Below are 21,387 nucleotides of genomic sequence, written 5' to 3'. Positions count from 1 at the left end.
AAACTAAACTAAAAGTCACATGAGCACGTTTTGGAAAGTTAAAAACATTAATAAATGCAGGTAGAAAGGGTTGGCCAGTTAATATATGCTGCCAAGTGTCCCAGTTTCGGTATTCGTTCTGTATTTTGGACCCGAATACAGATTTACATTTTTCTTGTTAAAATCTGTTGTTTTTTTTTTTTATTTAAAAATCGAAATAAACAATTTTGTTGCAATTTTCTGTTTAGAATGGGCACCCAGTTCCATTCTGAGAGTAAATGTATCGCATGTATATAGAGATATAGAGTTCGAAAATACGAGTGATTCATTTGAAAATGAGATTACCATGCCAATCTTTAACCACTGTATTGGATTGTATAAAGCAGTTGCTGCTATCACTGTATCTCATCTTTGTAATATTCAGCTTCAGGTTGTGATGAAAAGGAAATCAGAAGATTCAAAATTTTCTCCATCAAAGAAAAGATGACAATTATCCATCATGAAACCATCTGGTGAAGGAGAAAACTTGGTGTATTGCAAATTGTGTAATTTTGATTTCACTATTGGGCATGGAGGCACCCATAACATAAAACAGCATGGAAGAGCTAATAAACATCAGCTTGCTGCTTCATCAAAAACAAATCAGCCTAAGTTGTAATGTTTATGAATACAGAGAGAACCTTGATGTAATTCATCAGAAGTTCAGTTTACAACATTTCTTCTAGAAATGACCTTCCTCTTTCAGTTACTAGTGTTGAGGTGATGTCACGCACTTTTGTCCAGACAGTAAAATTGCAAAGGAATAAGGAATGCTCGTGTGCTAGAATGAAAACTTTCAGTATAAAAAATATCACATAATTTAGATCATCAATGAAAGATGGTACATTGGAATCAATAATGATGGCGGAAAAAAAGCCAAGGTGTGGGAAAAGCTACTTTAAACAACTAGTGTCTGAGAGTTTGTTGCACTCATGCACCTTCGGGATGAGCACCCGAATGGAACACGCTGACCGTTCAGAAAGTGCATAAGTACAACACATGCATCTTTGACATTAAATAATTAAGTTACTATCCTACTTTACTGATGGTAGCAGATGTTGTAAATAGTTACATTTATATTAAAATATTAAAATTTTACAAATCAGTAGTGTTTCTGAAAGTATGTAATTTGGTCCTAAGCTGTCGGCATTTGTGTACTTTGGAGTTGGCAGCTATGTGGAAAGTGCAAGTAGCTTTGTATAATTTATCATTAAGAAATGTGTAAAAATATAAGTAGTTCCATATTTGATTAAGCTGATCATAGGACATATTTATTTGTCTTCAGTATCCTTCATTTTGGTCACCAAAGGTATGCATGGATGAGGGACATAAAGCACCCATGTGAAACTAACTTGCAAATTAATTCATAGGTGCATATTATTTAACTTTGTCTCCAGTAACCTTGTAAATTAATTCATAGGTACATATTATTTAATTTTGTCTCCAATAACCTTGTAAATTAATTCATAGGTACATATTATTTAACTTTGTCTCCAGTAACCTTGTAAATTAATTCATAGGTACATATTATTTAATTTTGTCTCCAATAACCTTGTTTTGGTCGCCAAAGACATTCGTGGATGAGGGTCATTAAACACCCATGTATAAACAAATTTATAAATTAATTCATGGTTGGAATACTAATTGGCAACCATTTTGATGTGGAGGTTGGGTGCGCCTGTTCCATGAAAACATTTATCTAAACTAAATGTTGCCCAGGATCTTAAACCCATTTCAGATGAAATAATGGTATGGTAAAGCTTGATCCAAGTGTTGAGGCACTGTCCATCCAACCTTGGTATAAGGTTGAATTTTGATAGCAGTGAAATTCTCTAATATCTACTTAGCTTGAAAACCATCCAAGTCTATACCATCATCAGTATCAGTTTACAAAATACCAGTTAACTACTTTTTATCCACTTAATTCATTTCCATGTAGTTGGATCACTATGCCCACTGCTTAAATTAACAATTCCACATCTTTATTGTCTTATCCTTTCATCCGAGTTGACATTCAGGTTACTATCATTGCTTGTAACATGGTAATGTCTGCCATTTTGATCTTTGTTCATTACGATTCAAGTTTTGAAATAAAATAATCTGCTAATCAATTAACATCTGTTGTTTGATCAGATCACTGCTATCACTTGCACTTAAGTGCTGTTGCAATATTGATCTCCGCACAATAAAACTTGTGCCTAAAAAATCAAATTTTCAGATAACTTCGTTCAATTTGATGATTAAAAGATAACAATTCCCACTGCCTAAAATGTAAATTTTCCCCACAAGATTGTCTCTATTATCGACTACTTCGGCAAACAAGTCTGTGCCATCACTTAAGTACTGACCACCATTTTGAATCTCGGCACATTACAACTCAATTGTTTGATTTAATTTTTGGCAATTTTGGTTGTTTTTATTAAAACTCCTGCTGTCACTGCATGATATATAGCATTTGTTTACACTCCTTTATTTTCAGAAAAGTACACACAAAATAACATGATACACTGCTACAGCACACTTTAACAAAGTGCTAAACAGAATGTAGCGAACATGCAACTGGGATCACATTCTGTATGAAATGTGTTAAACACTTACTGTATATACTTGTGTATAAGCCGAAAAATTTAGGAAAAAAATAAGGCCTGGAAAAATGGGGGTCGGCTTATCTGCGGGTCAAGGTCCAAGTCTGAAATTTTTAACGCTTTTTCCCTCGATTTTTAGTATTTATTGTTTCTGTCAATGGCCGAAGATGAGATCACATGCCTAATGATGAAACATGGCTCATAAGATTTGTGCTGTCGTGAAGTGAAACAAATATTTTATTTCTAACTTAAGTGGTAGGATAATGAATGAAAAACATGTTTTAACGTATTGACGTCTATTTGACAGATGTCCATCCACCAGAAAATGCAGCCATATGTGTTATTTGAGCCACGGTGGTGCGTGTATATTCCAAAAGAACTGCCATATTAGTAATCTCCAGTCAAGTATTTAACCCTCGGCTAATCAGTAATCATTGAACTCTACGGTATCGTACAAATGCATGCTAGCTTATTTCAGTGTAAATATGAAAAGAATCTACATAAAAAAATAAAAGAATTACGACACTGAAGGTATATACGACAAACATTTTGATCGAGAATAGAAATACATGTACGATAGTCTTAAAGGAACAATATCGAGAGGCTCCATAGGGGTTTGTTGCGCGCACGTTTAGGAAGGGTAAATAACAGGGCAATATACGAGTCAGTGTGAATAATTGTAAAACAATATAATTTGTGGAATTTCTTTGACAGGTGTTTTAGAAGTAACCGGCAGCCACAGTTTATATACTACTGTTGTTTGGTTATTAGTAAAGCAAAGTGTTTTGTTAGCGGTTGAGTGTTGTATAATAGCTACCATATGCTTAATCTGTGGTAAATTTCTCGGGGATAATATGCAGAGATCTCGCTAGGATTTTAAAACTAGGAGTCCATGACTCCCATTTTGGTAAAAAATAGGAATCCCACCATCAAAAGTTGGTCCCTTCTTTCCTACAGAATCAACATAAACGTATGTGCATCTATTTTTAGAAGGAGAGGTTTTCGTAATGTAATCACTTACTATAATATAGCTTCATTACAAATGGTCCATTGACATGATTGCAATTTTTTTGGTTTATTTATTTGTCTACGTCCTTGTAGTAATTTTAGGCAATTAGTAAATAGTATCTTATTTGCTGTTTCTTCTTCTCTCTTCCCCCCCCCCCCCCCCCCCCCGTATTTTCGCAAATACATGTCAGGTCAGAAAAACAGATTAGACCTTAAAGCGCATCTCGGGAATTCCACAACATAGCATTGTCCCATATGTTTTCTGACCTACATGATTTTCAATTTAAAGTTAAATCTTTAATAAAATAATACCTTGGCTTTGCTTTCAATGATCTGTATATTTTTCTGAAAATAGTTGCCCGATGGTTTAGAAAACAGACAATCTAATAAACTGGTACATCCCAGACTTAGCGAAGTCCGCCATTATTTCCCGTTAGGCCTAATGGTTCACTTAGAGTTTCAAACTAATTTTATGACGAAATAGTGTACACGAGGCAGTTAATAATCACCGATTCTGATCTTAAAACACAAGTTTGTATGTTTTATCATTAAAGGGTATCATGCAGGAAATTGATAGTTGCTACTTTGCTCGGAAAAGGATTAATGGTCAATCAGCTATCAAAACATATGCTTGTGAATGGGTAAGAATTTGTTTGTCAACGTAATTGATATAAAAACTAGGCGTAGCTCCTGATGGTATTGATGAATACATTTTGCTACAACACTAGAACTAACCCGGTTAAGGCGAGCTGCATTTTTAAAAAAAAGTATGGTCAGTCAGTGTACCTCTTAAATAGCTCTTGTTTGTCCATCAGTGATACTGAATTTTGTCAATCCAAGTCAGGACTTATTCCAAACACTAAGCTAGGCATCACACGCTTTCTTACAATTGGCTACTGTCCTATCCGAACTATCAATGCTAGCAGCTTTAGCACTCTTCTGAATCTCGTTATGATCTTCGTAAGTTTGCCGCTTAACCCCAAAATACTTAACCAAATTACGAATGGCATTTTGTCAAGGTCTCAACATGTCTTGATTCTCGTGCACTACTTATTCCGATACATTCGAAAATGAACACAGTAACGAAAGCTAAAGTTGTTTATTTGATGTACTTTTATAAATAACCACATGTACATCTCTAGGTCTTTCTGACTCTAAATTCAATGACTGTAAATGTAAATATCAGTACATTTTCACATCCAGCCGCCAGTCAAACAAAGCCTTTGATCTTACCGCACAGCTATTGCATCATGTTCTTTTTGATGTACACTTATAATGGCAACATGTATGTACATCAAGGCGTCTTTCAGTCACTGAATTCTGTCATTGTAAATATCAGCATAGCTAATTAATCATCACATTTTCCCACAAAGCAGGTGGCTGAAGCAGGACTGGCAAGTCTTTGAAATTTGCCGCACACCTATAACATGCGTACGGAGGACTCCCGCCTCAGGGATTTTCTGCGTCCCAGATCAAAAATTGGCGTCCAAATACGCGTAATTAAGCGTTTCCGAGATCTCTGATACGTTTGTTTTGTTGCGCAATGCCAATGACTTTACTAATCAGATGTATTGTTTAATGAGATATGGTTGTGGACATGGTTTCTGCTCAAAGTTATAAACTGTCACAATGCTTGAATAATGTCCACGCTGAAACCAATCATATTTTGATCAAGTGAATCACACTATCGGATGATCATGATGACAATGACGACATATATGATGAAAGCACACCCATAACAGAAGCCGAGTTTCGTGAACTGTTTGGCGAGTCTGATACAGAGTCAGATTTTGAAGGATTCTAAAAGTGATAGCACTTTTATAATTCATGATTTTAGAATGAGGATTAATTAAATTTCCATTAAGACTTAACACTTTAGAATTGTTTTTATTTCAACATATAAATTAGCTTTCTTACTTTCATTTTATTTAATAATGTGATTTGCTGAAATAAACGTATTCAGAACTCACTTTGTGCATCTTGTGATGTACTGGTAGTCTAGAAATTATGGGTCGGCTTATACACGGATCATGCACTTTATAACAGTTTTACCACTTCAGTTTGGGGGGTCAGCTTATACGCGAACGGGCTTATACGCGAGTATATACGGTATATGGATATATATAATTAATGTTCATGATAACTTATTTGATCATATTTAAAGTTTTGTTTGTTTTAGGGGTTCAGTGAGATTTCTACAAAATTGATTTTAATTATTTACTGTATTCTCTTCTAGTGTTTGAAGAACCTGAAGATCCAACTAATAGGAGTTTTTTTTCGGAAATCATTTCTAGTATATCTGATGTGAAATTCAGTCATAATGGACGCTATATGGTGACTCGAGATTATTTGTCAGTCAAAGTCTGGGACCTGAATATGGACACCAAGCCAATAGAAACTTACCAAGTGCATGAGTACTTGAGAAGTAAACTGTGTTCATTATATGAGAATGACTGTATATTTGACAAGTTCGAATGTGCTTGGAGTGGAGATGATAGGTAAGGCAATATATTTCATGTTTATTTATAAGGTATTTGCAATTTATTCTGTTACCAGTTTGTTAATATTTTGTCACAGGTTAATGATATGATTAATCAAAATAAATCAGATTACGCAGAAAAGTCTAATGACCAGGCATTCGATTCCGATATGCCACGATTAAATATAAATGAGCATTGTTTTCTTTCTTAGCTGACATCTTTTTTACAAACAAAATCTTTCTGAAAAAGTTGAATATGTCCATGACAGGTTCTGAATAGTGTAACCTTCGTTCGTAAAGCACAGCTCAAGTTTCAACAAAATGGTAGACATCAGATGTTTGGCTTACAGGATACAAGCAACTTGTCCACTACCAAGCATGCAAAAGTGACTGGCAGTGAGAAAAGTATAAAAGATATCTCCAGCTGAATAAACGATTGTTCGCTTGATTTTTTCATTTCAGCTGATTCCCCAACTAGTTGAAATAACAAAAAAAATTGCATTCTGCATGAAAGATGCATCAATTCAGATGGGAAAAAGTATTTTTCATCCATGTGATGCAAACTGTTGAGTGTGTCACGACAAGATAGCAAATTATCAATGTTCCTTACAAGTTTGGCTAAAGTGGGAAATGTCAAATGATAAATACCAAATTTATTTGCAAATCCTTATCATATGGAAAATGTCTCGATCATTTATGCCTTGAAACTTAAAAGTACATGTATTTTGTGTTGTAAGTTTCTGACCCCAGTAAAGTCTTGCTTCTACTTGTTACCTATCTATAGTTTTATTGAAAAAAATACAGTGCTTTTATTTTATTTTGAGCCCATAATAATAAAAATTGAGACATAAGAGCTACTTTACCTTGCTAACTGTTTATTAAGGGTTTGGTCAGAATTTTTGATTAGCATATCATATATATCTTAAACCAGGATAAAATATACTTTGAATGAACACTTATGAAAACAAATCACTCTATGATGCATTTGTTACGTTGACATTAGAGTTTTAAAAAATTGCATGCTGCAGATATTTAACAAGTTGTGTATTTAAACGTCAATTTGAAAAAAATACTAATGACTTAAACAAATTTAATGCAAGAAAGCATAAACTAACAGTGGGGAAACTAGAGCAAAAGCTTGAGAAATTACTGTTGATACAAGTACAACAATGTGCTAATGCTTGTCATCGCCAAGGGAAATTGTAAATATTTGAAATGGGAATAATAAGAAAGAAGGAAAATATATTTTATTTTTCAAAGTATATAAATTTATTATAACATTTTCATCTAATAATCCTTCAGATCCTTAGTGATAGGTCTTTTTTTAAAAATGAAAATGTTAACATTGAATAAATTGTGCTGAGCAAACATTAGGGAAAAAAATATTGTTTCCAAGATGTCTGGTCTTGTAGTACATGAAAAAATTGCTGTGATTTTGTGCCCCAGCCTTGTAGGTAATTTAAAAAAGTTAGTTTTTGAACTATTTAATGAGTGTCCCAAGACTTGCCATCGTTATGATAGTTGGTCCTAATTGAAAATGGTGCTGATCTGGCATACAATATGGCAGCCAAAATGGTCATCTTGAAAACACTAACGCTACACTCCTAAATGGTTGGACAAGTTAGTGCTAGGTTTTCATGGAAAGACTTGTGATGTTTACCTGATCATAAATGAAAAAATCAGTCTAACATCCAATATGACCACGGATCTACTTGAACAGTCATATCGATATGGAGTTTTCACCAGAAGAGCTGTGATTACAAGTTGGTCTTGAATGAAGATGGTGATTTGACATTTACATCGGTCATCTTGAAAATCTTGTCATTGCTACAGCGGGATGTAGCCACATGAAGATTTTTTTTAAGAGTCTTCATCACAGCCATATCTGATGTACAACTGGCACTGTTTTCATTTAGGACTATCTAGGCATCATAAGAAGATGATTGCTTGAAAAACCCTATTGATATACCATACATTTGGAAATAATTAGAGATAATATGCTCTAGACATCACCATTTATTCAGGAGCAGTAGTAACAATTTACAGACATCCAATGTGACCTCCATTGAAAAAAAAAAAATTGTTGTTGTTGCTATGCCACCTGGATGGAAGGTCAAATTGAGATCAGGTTTTCATCAAAAAAGATGTTCAGTTTGTCCTAATTGAAAATGGTATGAATCTTGACATCCAGTATGGCAGTCATTTTGAAAGTCTTCTCTGCTCCTAAACAAAGTCGTAATGACACGGTATTTTCACCAGAAGTCTTACTATGATGCTTAGTTCATCCTAAATGAAAATGACGTCACTCTAATGATTACCATGGCAACCATCTTGAATTTTCACTGAAAGACTTTATATCATATCTAATTGATCCTAATGAAAATGGTGCCAGTCTTGCATCCAAAATAGGTGCCATGTCAGCCTTCTTGAAATTCTTGTTATTGCTATTCCTCTTGAATGGATGGTGATACTAAATGAAAAAAGTACTGAATACTTACATATGCACACCAGTGTCAGATTTTGTATCAAATAAACACCCACATTTGTCATTCCATGCATCACAGCTGCTAGACAAAAATTCACAGGTTAGAAACTGGGTGGCATCCCAATATTTTTATTACTTTTTGGGGTTGTATTTTTTTGGTTAAAACTTTCTTTGAACTCTCTCATCCCGATTATTGTTTTCTTTACCTTGTTTTCATCTCGGCTCCTGTCCTAGGATGGCAATAGCCAGTTTGAAAATGTTGTGGCTCAAGAATGTTCAAGATAGTTTGAATACTTGGCAGTTAAAAATTAAATAGTTGTATCTTGGATTTCTGGAAATCCTTTTAAGCCTAATAGAGGACAATCCTATTGATGGGGCTGTCATTTGCTTATATTTCCTATTGAGAAAAAAAATTGAAGCATTTTATTCATACTTTGTTTGAATTAGTGTGAAGCTGAGATAAATCATTTGCAGTATGCTTGCTGGAACTTTTAACCTTGTGGTCTAGACTTTTATAAGGATGCTATTCAGTTTTCTTACAGAATGTTTCATGTTTTTCAGGCACATTATGACTGGCTCATATAACAATTTCTTCCGAATGTTTGATAGAGAAAGTAAAAGAGACAGTACTTTGGAAGCAAGTAGAGAAAACATGAAGCCTAGAACAGTACTCAAACCTCGGAAAGTGTGTACTGGTGGCAAGAGGAAAAAAGAAGAGATAAGTGTAGATTGCTTGGACTTTAATAAGAAAATACTTCATACTGCATGGCATCCAAAGGAGAACATTCTAGCAGTAGCTGCCACGAACAATTTATACATATTCCAAAGCAAGGATTAATGTTGGTGAAAAATAGAAGTTTGTTTCTTCAAATTGGACAGAAATAATTTCACGTGACAAGATGGTAAAGTTGTCCTAGTTATTGGCTATACAGGACAGGATTAAATGGATGCTCTATGATGTGCAATGTCAGGGTGATGATGCAAAATGAAAAGTAAAATGTCCAGTTAAAATCGATGGCTGTAATGCCAAGACATACAAATAAAAAGTGGACTACTCACACATTGGCCAGTTTGGTTCTGACATCAGCCTATCCAAATTAATTTCTGCATTGATCATGTCTTGTGTGCTGCACAATGGCTGTATATACATGGTACATGTACAGAAAAATCTGTATCAGTATTTGTGTCGGAAAGTGTGATGACCTGGTTTCTGTTTTGATTGCAAAGCATGGGGAAGACCTAGGTATTGCTTTTTTCACATTAAAGGTTTTGTTGTGCATGGGTGGAATATTAACTTGCCCGACTTGAGTGAGAATTTTGAATGGTTGAGTGAATTTTCAGAGGGCTGTTCTGTGTTTCATGTTAATGAAAGAACAATTTGTGGAGAATATTGCAGGTTTTTTTTGTTCATTGAAAGCCAATAAATTTGCTTGAATTAGGCTCATACAAGCACTTCATTAGTAGGGGCCCCATGTTGCAGATTGGTATAAGGTTCTCACCTTTACAGATCACTGACATCTCACTTCTGTTTGAGTCTCAGCCTTTGCAAACGTGGATATGTGATAAAGCTTCTCATGGGTTGGTGGTTCTTCTCAGGGGTTTTCCCAGGTTCTTCCTCCACCAAATATTCTAGCCACTATGTATAGCATATCGTGTGCTGAAAAATGGTTAAACCCATAGCAATAACAATAGTAATACTAAACACTTGCCAAAGAAAAAGGGGCTTTGGGTATCTAAGTGGTCTGAGGTGCTCATCTTTACAAATCACAGACCTATTGCCCCTATGCATGAGTTTGAGTTTTTGCATGGCAACATTTGTATATGAGAAAGTTTGCCAGTAGTTTCCAGTGGGTCATTAGTTTTTTCCTTTACTATACTGGCCACCATTTAAAGCCTTTCCTGTGCTGAAAAAATGGTGTGAAACCTACACAACCAACCAGCCAACCTAAAGGAAAGTAGACCAGTCTCCATTTGTAATTACATTTGGTATCTTGAAAGGACACAGAATAGGTTTCAGGAAACATCCATTCACAAGATCAAAGTAAGTTCTTGACATCATGAATTTGTATTTCTGTAACGGATGGTCGAATGCATATATATTCTTGGAGAGTAAACATTTTGAGATCTTTCAGACCCTGTAATGATTATTCAGGTGGCTAACAACATCAGCTTGACAGTTTTTGCATCAGCTGTATGTTTTAGACACTTTCAGGCAGACATTCAGGAGTTTAATCATCTTGAATACTACTTGTAGTTTCTACAAGCAGGTTATATAGAATTGATATTCCTGCTCATGCAGGTGCCCCGGGTGGCCAAGTTGTTTAAGGCACATGCCTGTACATATCACTGACATCTTCTGTCCTTGTGGGTTCGAGTCTGAAGTTGACAACATGGGTGTGTAGGAAAAGATTGCCTATAGCTTCTTGTGGGTTGGTGGTTATTTCTGTGGTTTTCCTGGGTTGCATGATGCCCCAGTGTTAGAAATCACTATAAACTGCCACACTACAGACATAGTGATATGAATGAAAAATTATTAAAGCTACATTAATAATCTGAAGGACACACTCCTTGCAAATATACTGGCATTCATATATAGCCTATCATGTGCTGAAAGAAATGGCATTAACACACAAACCTAAATCAAACTTGCCTCTGCACATTTCTGTTCTTTACTTGGTAACAGTATGTGGAAGGAGCAGACAGATTTACCTCTGTCCATACATCAACTTAAGTCTTGTGCTTAGGTCACTGTGGCCAGGCAGTCATGTTCCAGTTGAGTGTTCTACTTCATTTTTGCTCAATTTCTTGGAATATCCATTTAATATGAAGAAAAGCTTGAAGCTTTTTGTTGATATTGGCAATCTATCTCGTTCTGCCAATATTGCCATTATGCAGAAAACACAGTGCATCATTGTGGCAATATATGATGTTGTTAGTCCTTGGCCACATATCTGCAAAAAAAAAACTGAAAAGTCGAGCACATGAAAAAATAATACCCAGCTTGGAATCATTTATGAAAATACTTTAAGGACCAGATATTGGATGTCCAAGAGGATGAACTCCTTGACAACCAGGACCTCAGAAATATACATTGCAGATTTATCTTAAAATCTACTTCAGACTGTCAAAAGATAGGTGTTGTTTGGACTTTAATGCCATTGTGCAGCACATGATAGGTAATACTGTAGTAAAAACCACAGACACATGAGCCTGAGAATGTAAACCCATGTTGACAAAGGTGAGATGGCAGTGATTGGTAAAGGCAAGTACTTTTCTGCTTTGATATAGGGTGGTTTATCACCAAAATCAATGAGTACATGGACAATAATAACATGTTGTAGCATTATTTTGCATGTTCCACTATGGCATTTATAGGGTATTTTGTCTTTGTGATTATCACACCTTGGTTAAAGTATGCATTTGGTCAGATTTCAAGCACGATGGTGTGGCATCCATATTATAGAAACACATTTCTAGTTCTCTTTTACTGTAGCAGAAACAGTGCATTTGGTTCCGCCAATAACAAATGTTGTAAGAGTGCTACTTTTATGGTGTGTTTGGTGCATTGTATGCTTTGAGGCTTGTGTGTCTGATGGCAAAATATGCAGTTATTCTCTAAATAGGTACTTCTACAAAGTAAATAAAAATTCAAGACATTCAGTGCTAATTTACTTTCTTGACAGTTATCATTCATTGAGTTGGGTTAATTTAACTTTATAAATAAAAATTATTTCAATATTATGATTTGCAATTACACAATTGCATACGGCAGCAGCAATACAAGGTCAAAATCATTGTGCACATTTGTCAATCACAGTACCAATGGTAGCAGTCTTAAAACACGGCACTTAAACAGGTATATTCTCTGAAAAGAGGCTGGTGAAGTCACCATCCTTTCTGGACAGTGTGAGACAGTGGATGTTTTGAAATTAAAATACATTGTAGGTAGGTTTTGAAGTACATGTACCAATTACCCAAGACTAATTGATATTTGCAAAATTTTATGTATTAATATGCCACATACTTAACAAATGCTTTGTGAAAAATGCTAAATATAATGAGTGAATGTATTCGAAGGATTTGTTTACTGCGGTCATATTTTTTAATCAAATTTGTTTTCATTACAAGGTGTTGTTGAATGTAAACACGTAAACAAAAATGTGCAGCATATGCTTTGGACCAAACATGTACAAATTATAGTATATTAACAGAATTGCATTCAAAGGAATTTTCATTTTAGCTCTAAAGACTTGGAGAATATTATTCAGATGTTAGACTAAATCAAATATCAGAGGGAAATTAACTATTGAAAAGCATTTATGTGCCAACAGTAATGCAGAGCATATAACGTTGTGTCTGTCTACATGGCAATATGTTCACTATTTTGTGTCCACACAATTCTTTTTTTTTTTGTTCTGTTATTACCAATCTTTGTAGAATGCATTTGGGGCAGGGAGGAACCCAAGTTTAGGTGCAGAAGTCAGATCACAAATTGAAAGAAAGAAGATTCCACACAACAACTTGATTTGTATATCAGATACATTGTTAAATTTTGAAAATGGCTTGCATTCGAAATAAAAAATTTGCCTAATGATTTTAAGGTAAGTGTCAAAGGTCAAATTGTCTTGAAGAACAGTGATTTCCTCAAGATATCAGTTTTTTTAATCACCTACATTGACCATACTTTCTGGATGGCTTGCATTTGAGCAGTGGAAGACCCATATCTATTTTACATACCTGTTGTCGAGGTCACATGGAGTGAAAGAAGGAAAAACTAGTAGCACAAAACTACTTCAGTTCTGTACCACATACCTGGACTAAACTTTTTAAATGGCTTGCATTTCAGACATAGACATGGAACACACCACTTGAGGGTTCAAGGTCAACAATCATAGTCAGAGGATCTCCAAGGAGAAAAATGGTTTTCACAAAAGTCAGTCATATATGATAGCCAGGTCAAAGCCACCATGGTTCAAGGCCATGCAGTTGCGAGATCATTGCAAGAAAACCCCACACCAAAAAAAAATGTCAAGTTGCAAAATGTTTAAATCCAATGGGGGACTGGTCTTGCAAACTACCAGTTTTATCTACAATTTTTTGTACCTAGTAGTTCTTTTAAAAAAATATTTTTGTACGATTCAAAATAAATGTTTATCAGATCATCCTGTTCATGTCCTTTCCTCCATGATCTCAATTGACTGGGTAAAGATGACTGCATGCAAGCCCTGGTATGATTGTGGTTTATGAAGAAACAAGTGAGGTTCAATTTAGTTGTCTTCTCGAGGCTTGTAATAAAATGTTCCGTTGAAAGTTTTTGAGAGTGAAAAGTCAATATTAACTGAATCATGTCAAAATGGAAAAGTGAAAGTGGGGGGAAACCTTAGGATACAAATCTAACACTTGCACTGTATGCATTATCTGTCAGTGATAAGCTCGTTTCATTTAGAATTGCTAGGCAATATCACTTATTGACGGAAAAACGAGTTACAGGATATTAAATTTGGTACCCGATTATTTTTACTGAAGAAAGAGGGTTTACATATATGTGTAATAATATTTACCTCATGGCAGGCATATAAATGCGCCCTTTATAGTACAAGATAAAAGGCATTGTTACTCTTAAAATGATAAAATGACATTCTTTTATATGGACTCTGAGTCTTCTGGTGCAATTTGTTCTGGTTTACCTAAGTTAGTCTTGCATATAACATTTCAAAAGTTGGGTCTTTATCAACAGGTAAGAGTATAACCTGGTCTTGACCAGTTATTATCTGTTGTGAATGGAGTTGTTTTTTTCTTTGTATTAATTTTTATTTATGCAAAACAATGTGTATTGTTGAAATTTTGTTTTGTTCACATTTTCATTCTTTGCTAACATATCAAAAAATCTACATGAACACCTCAGCAATAATCTGCACATACTTAGAACCTCACTGCATCTCAGCCATTCTTTATTCACAGGGAGGGATAAACAGGGACCTAATTTGTATTTCTCAAGATTTGTGTCTTTGCATGGATTCAGGTTTTCATCAAAAACTGTTTGTTCAGAAAAACTTGAAGATACTGGTCATAATTGCTATCTGCAATCATTGTATGTAAATGCAGTTAAATATTGGTCCAATAAAATGCATGGCTTTATTCCTTGCCTTTTTGACATGAACTGTGTACTGCATGGCCAGTTCATGACATCGGCACTTTGTACTCGATGCAGGTCAATTCCAGATCAAGGGTGATAATTACACATCGGGTCAGATTTGGCAGTGTCAGGAACTTGACTTGTATATATGATATGCTTATCAGGGCACTCAAGATTGTCACTAATCCTAATTTTATTTGCCATAATTTCAATAAATTGTAACCAGATTGTGTTGGCATTTGTGTTGATGGCTAAATAGGGACAGGTTTTTTGCTGGAATTCTGATGCACACCTTGGGATCTCTTTCTTGTGTAACGGCACCTCAGATTCAGGCTGAGGTTCTGATCTAGAGCTAGATGTGATGGTCCTTAAAGGCTTGTGGTCCAGACAGAATTCTTCCCTGTATGTCAACAATATAGAAAAGTGCTGTTTTTTGTTGGACAAAGCTGTATTATGGTCACCACAGACAAGATATTATTTGTGGCGTATCTCAGATGCCAAGGAGGCACTCATGCCCCTTCTCTTTACTAGGAAATATGAAACCTCCTTCAGTGGACAACTTCGGAGGTGATCTTTGTCAGAGCGTGCAATAGCTACATTTTGAACCACTCCGAATAATTTCATGTAAGCAACCTTTTGTTAGTTCAACTCCATTTTATTTTTCTTTCACGTTCATTTTCTGTTGCACCAGAGAAAGGGTATTTATTCGTTGGCTCTAAATGAAATGCAATTTTAATAGTAATAGATTACCTGTTGGTATTGCATAGCTTAGTTTTTCCAGAATGGAATTGCACATGTTCATATGATAGAGAATTTTAGAAAGAATTGATGCAGTCTGCGTGCATCGTAGTCCTCGTCTTTGTAGCTGTTCTGGTTATTGACCAGAAGACCTTGTGGGATGGTCTGATGTTCATCCACCCTTTAGTAAACTTCTCAAGGATTGCATAACACTTAGTATGTTATTGCTACCATTCCTACATTGATGGACATATAAAGATGGAGATTTTAGTAAAAGACTTTCTTATGGTGTCTAGTTAGTTAGTACTAAATGTAAATGGTATTGATCTGGCATCCAATAGGTCCACCAGAGCATTCATCTTGAAATTGTTTGCTACTTCATGTATGGCCATATGAAAATGTGATTTTCACTAAATGAATTCTTATTCTAGTTGGTCCCAAATAAAAATGAACAGAAAGTTATATTGACTTGGGTTTTCCACCTATAGACTTATCACGATAACCAGTTTTTGAATAAACAATGTGCTGATGTGACATCCAATATGGCCATAAAACAACAGGCAGCTTAAAAGTCTTTTTATCACTACTTCTGAATGGAAGGTCAAATTGTCAAGGAATATTCACCAAAAGACTTGAGATGGCTTCTTGGTCCTAAATAATGGGGGGTTTGATATGGGTGCCACAGTGGCCAGCTTGAAAGTCTTGTTATCACTGCTTCTCCAGAATCGTGAGTTTTTTACTAATAGACTTCCTATAATGTTTTGTTGGTCTTAAATTAAACTGGTGCTGATATGATAATCTTGACTACTCCTCAGTGGGAAAGTGATTTTGAAATGGGGGTTTTTTATCACAAGAGTTCTTAGGGTGTCTACTTTGTCCTAATGAAACTGACTCAATATGGCTTCAGTTTTGAAAATAGTGTTATTTCAAATCCTAAATGGATAATTATATCAGCATACCTTTCTGACAGGGATTAGCAAATATTGTCTGAATTTATCACTTTTTAAAAAATACAATAATGTACATACAGGTAACTAGATTTGCCTGTTCTCCCATTTATTGAAAGAGACCTTTAAGAACTGTTTTTCTTATTGTATTGTTTGTAATTCTTGTTTTCAGAGTGTATTTGCAGGAAATGTCTAAGCAAAGTGTAGGAAAATGCAGGCATAAGGATCCACATGAGATAACTACACCATCTCAGACCTGCCAACCCATATGACTACAGGTCTTGCAAAATTGACCCTTAAAAAAAAGACTTGCAGAATAAAAGCAAAAGTTACAGTATAATTGCTCTAAAATCTGGTTACTGGATTGTCATTTTAATTTTGTTAGAGGTATACCATATTAAATTAGTAGAGTTGCTCAGGGAACCAGATTATCTTGCCACAACTGCCTCAGATGCTTTAAACTGCAAATACATCTTGAGTTAGTTATTTAGTGACAAGGCAGTTGGAGTAAAGCGCCTTGCAGAAGGATACGCCATATAGCCAATCCAGGCAGATCTGATGGTAGGATTCGAACCTTCACCCTCTGAAACATGCCCAGCACACTAACCACTGAGCTATCATAGTTCCTGACAATTTCACATAGTGTAATGCTAACTTGTATTGTGAAGATGTCAAATGGATGAAGAAGGGGTCTAATCAAATGTTTTTTAATGGGTTATATTGCAAGAGACTGAATTCAACAGGATGTTCTGTAGTACCAGGAATATGTTCCCATTTTTGCTGCACATTTTAAAAGTAACCCCAGCAGATCAAATTTTCTAGAGGCTCAACACACAAAAATGTAATAATTATATATATATATATATATATATATATATATATATATATATATATATATATATATATATATATATATAAAAAGGACTGAGGTTGGTCTATCTTGTGTTTGGTCTCTTGGTCAGTGCTATAATGACGACATTGTATTATTCCATTTCTAATAAAATTGCAGTCCAGAAAATTAAATGTCTTGGGTGCTTTCGACCTGAAGAAAACTATGGAAGAAGAACATCAGAAAATGTATAATTGCAACCATCTTATTATTCCACATTGTTGAATCCTAATTTATTCTTTTGCAGCTTGTTTGTTTGTTATTGCATCATACGAGTAGGCCAAATTTTGGATGCCATAAAAGTAATAAAAACAAATTCAGTATAATGCTGTTATTATTTCATTAAGATGTAGTAAATTGTCTTGTGTTCCTGTTTTAACATGTCTTTAGCAGACTGATAATGTAGAAGATTGGACATCACCTGGAGAGTGTCATGAGCATCTAGCATTCATAATAATACCATGAAAGATGTTGCACGTTAATTGAATTCGTAGAGACTGCTGTGTACCATCACATGAAAAGCTTCGGCAGTTTTGCTCACATAACCATATTGGTCAAGCCAGAAATAGAACCCATGCAGAATGAGGCGAGTTGTCAGTAGTTTCAAGGCAAGCACCTTATTAAATCACTCTGCCACCATACCAACAGAGTGAATATAAACAAAAGTTGTACTTGGATTCGTTTCAGTTGGATTCAGCTGTCTTGTGTTTGTATTGAGGAAAATTCTGTAATTTGACATGGATTGCCATGAAAGGAATGAAATGCATGTTGATAAATTTGTTGCAATTTTTATTAGCTCTACTGGTTGAGACCAGAAGAGCTTAATGGGATGTGCTGTTTACCATCCATCCATAAGTTGGCACGCTACTAGATTAATTTAGCTACTTCCTTAACTATTTGGATTACCATGAAACTTTACACACACCCATAACCAGTATAGATGGTCCGAAATAAAAATGTAACCCTCACAGCAGACATCTTAATACTGGTTATTGCACTCCTGATTGAACGTTCATGTCAGCATTAGGGTTTCACAAAGTTGCTCCTAAATGAATAGATCATTTTCAGATCCTATTTTTAGCTGGCCAAACCTATCCCATAGCCGCATCCGGTACGGTCATGCGCATTTGAGGTAGGGCAACTCTAGTGACCTATACTTCTTACATGAATAGAACCTGTCATTATAGATATCCGCAGATAGTAGTATACAATAATATGCCAGCCTACAAGTATAAGGGTTGAACTGTACGTTTTCATCAAGTATTTTTAACAATAAATGAGTATCTATTGCTTTGTTAGGGGTCGTCCATTAATTATGTCAAGAAAATGGGGTGGGGGGGGTTGAAGAAGTTTGACAATTGTTGACATGGGGGAGGGGGAGTTCAAGATAAATTGACGTCAGCAATGTTATTATTTACAATAATTTAATAAATCAAAAAATAGGAAATTAGTCGGTGCGTTGGTATGGCACACGCTCGCTCGCCCGTCAACAGCCCACCAGTTTAATCCTAAACCGGTTGAGCTCTTGCCAAGAAGTCATAGTCTTGCATCATCATATTTTGTTTTTATTCAATGTAGATTGTAGACTGTAGACAGCTTTTTAAGGGAAGCTGTTACTAAATTCAAAGACTGAACTGAGCCATAGACATCTATTAGATGTTAAGCGCAGAATGGTTAGATGAAGATGATGTTGACTTGTCGGGTGTATCGGTTCCACAAGAAATTAATGAATCAGCCACTATGCCCATTATAACAATTGAGGAACATTTGGCTTCCCCATGGAAAGATGATAGAAGCTAGAATATAAACTCTCGATTTTTCATGAATTCAAAGTGTTGTAGTCAATTTGAAATCTGTTAAACGAGTAAAAAAAAATGTATTAAAATTTATTTGTAGACCTTTTAATTTCCATAATTCTATTTTTAGCATAAAAGCCAGCCGTATAAAATATTGTTAGTTTGTGGGGGGAGGGGGAGGGGTTACTGAAAGTTTGACAGTTGTTGACAAGGGGTGGGTGGGTAAAAAATTGCCTAAAAATTGTTGACATAATTAATGGACATCCTCTTACATCATCGTGACTCTCGTCTTTAACTACGCCCCCCCCCCACTGCATGGTAACGAATAATCCGGAAATAAGCAAGTGAGCTTGTCTAATTAGCGTATTACATATTAAGCAGATTTCTCAAAGGTTTGCCATTTAGTTTAAAAATTACATGCCAATGAATGTGAATCCCCAAACTGCTTATGATATATTGGATTGGCTAAGGAATTTACTCGGTACTATCAGCTATGTGTAACTCGTGTGGTTTCTTGGATTGGGCTTGGGATCTGATTACGCTGGCATTGATAATGATATGTTCACTTGAATGCATCCATCCACTATGAAATTAATTATATGCAACAAAGGGATTTGTAAGTCATCGTGTTTTTGCGAGTATATAGTGTTGAAGAGTCATCTAAATACACGTAGATTCGTACAAATTGTAATTCTGGACACATAAGAAAATCGTCCCACCACCCATTTCCTTTCAGAAACGGATCATCCAACTTTGTAAGTCCTATCCAGGACCTCGGACAGGGTAGGTTAGGGGGTCCAAATAGTAAAATACGTTGAAAATACCCATCACTATTCCTTCTAACCGGATGGTCGTATCCACATGGGTTTTTCATTAAAAGATATCAGGTACCAATATTATACTAAATGAAAATGGCGCAGATTTGACTTCAAACATGACCACTAGATATTGTTGTCGCTACTTCTACATGGGACCGCTCCGGTGGCCTAATGGTTGGAGCGTCCGTCTCGGATGTGGGAGGTTGCGGGTTCGAACCCTGGCTGAGTCATACCAAAGACTTACAAAATGGTACTAACAGATGCCTCGCTTGGTGCTCAGCATTAAGAGGTTAGTGTTAGGACTGGTCGGCCTGGTCTGAGGATAATATGACTGGGTGGGACATCATGCTACACGTGTGCGGCATGATGCCCCAGTGCTAAACATCACTATAAACTGTCACACTGCAGACATCGTAGCGATATGACTAAAAAATTGTTAAAGCTACGTTAAAAATCTAAATCACGGACTTCTACATGGATGGCATTTTCACCAAAAGACTTTGTTCTTTATCAAGTTGGTTCTAAATGAAAATGATGACAGTATGACTGGTACGGTGGTTATCTTTTTAAAATCTTGTTATGGACACTTCTGAACAGATGGCTCTGTCAACTTGATGGTGTTTCATAAAGTGAAAAATGTACCAATCTGACATCCAATATAGCCGCTATGGTGATCATCTCTCTCTCTCTCTCTCTCTCTCTCTCTCTCTCTCTCTCTCTCTCTCTCTGTTCCGTCTTGAGGTTGCTGTTCTTAGCGTTGTTCGAATGGGTATAGTGACTGACCCAAAGGTATACTCCCTATTGTCGGCTTATCGATCTTGAAAACTTGTGCGATGTAATACTTACGATATGTATTTATTACATATCTCTCATACTGAGATTTTTACATGTATTAGTGGGAGAAAATATCGCTTTTTGAACAACTATTTACAAATTTAGATCTTTTTAATTTTTCTTCCATTTCTTCTCGCTCCAAACCCACACATACACACACAGCTACTAATCAGGATAAACACATCTTAAAACGTGTAAAGACTATAGACCCTCAGATATACATTAATGTAGTAAATATGTATGTGCCATAAAAATGTCTATGAAGTCAAAACAACAAAAAGTGGGGTTCACTTATTCACCTGTTAAAAATTATTTTTCCAAATAAACCCTGCATTTTATTAGTAACTGAACTTGCACGACATGTTGCAGTTCGATATTCTCTCACCCGTTACAGTAACGTATACCTTTAACACTGGAAGACAAATGGACACATTTTTAGAACAAAATCACTCTTGATTAAATATAGTAATACTTTTTAAACAGGCGATTTTAACTCGCACCACAATTTGAATCATTTTTTGAAAATGAAGAAATTGTGCATTGACGAGGATTGATTGCAAACAGAAATTAAGTGAATGTTGAAATTTGGGTGCAGTGTTTATTACTGAAGCAAACTGGAAGCTTGCAAAGCCCCAAATTCATGTTTGAATGCAG

The 21,387-nt window shown here is 35.5% G+C and overlaps 1 protein-coding gene across 2 annotated transcripts in view; it reads left to right on the top strand.

Annotated features, from left to right (window-relative positions):
* Positions 1-17,611, top strand: part of LOC149795434 (serine/threonine-protein phosphatase 2A 55 kDa regulatory subunit B alpha isoform-like) — a 70,519-nt gene extending 52,908 nt beyond the window's left edge. For both annotated transcript variants that reach the window (XM_089965221.1, XM_089965222.1), the window contains exons 7-8: positions 5,848-6,109; positions 9,137-17,611. In XM_089965221.1, coding sequence (XP_089821347.1) covers positions 5,848-6,109; positions 9,137-9,413 — 539 coding nt within the window. In that variant the 3' untranslated portion in view covers positions 9,414-17,611. The remainder of the gene's footprint in view (positions 1-5,847; positions 6,110-9,136) is intronic.
* The last annotated feature ends 3,776 nt before the right edge of the window (positions 17,612-21,387 follow it).

This window comes from Sinohyriopsis cumingii, chromosome 7 (genome assembly GCF_028554795.1).
Source record: "Sinohyriopsis cumingii isolate HCF-2022 chromosome 7, ASM2855479v2, whole genome shotgun sequence".
Lineage (NCBI taxonomy): Eukaryota > Metazoa > Mollusca > Bivalvia > Unionida > Unionidae > Sinohyriopsis > Sinohyriopsis cumingii.
This window is presented reverse-complemented; position numbering and strand designations above follow the sequence as displayed.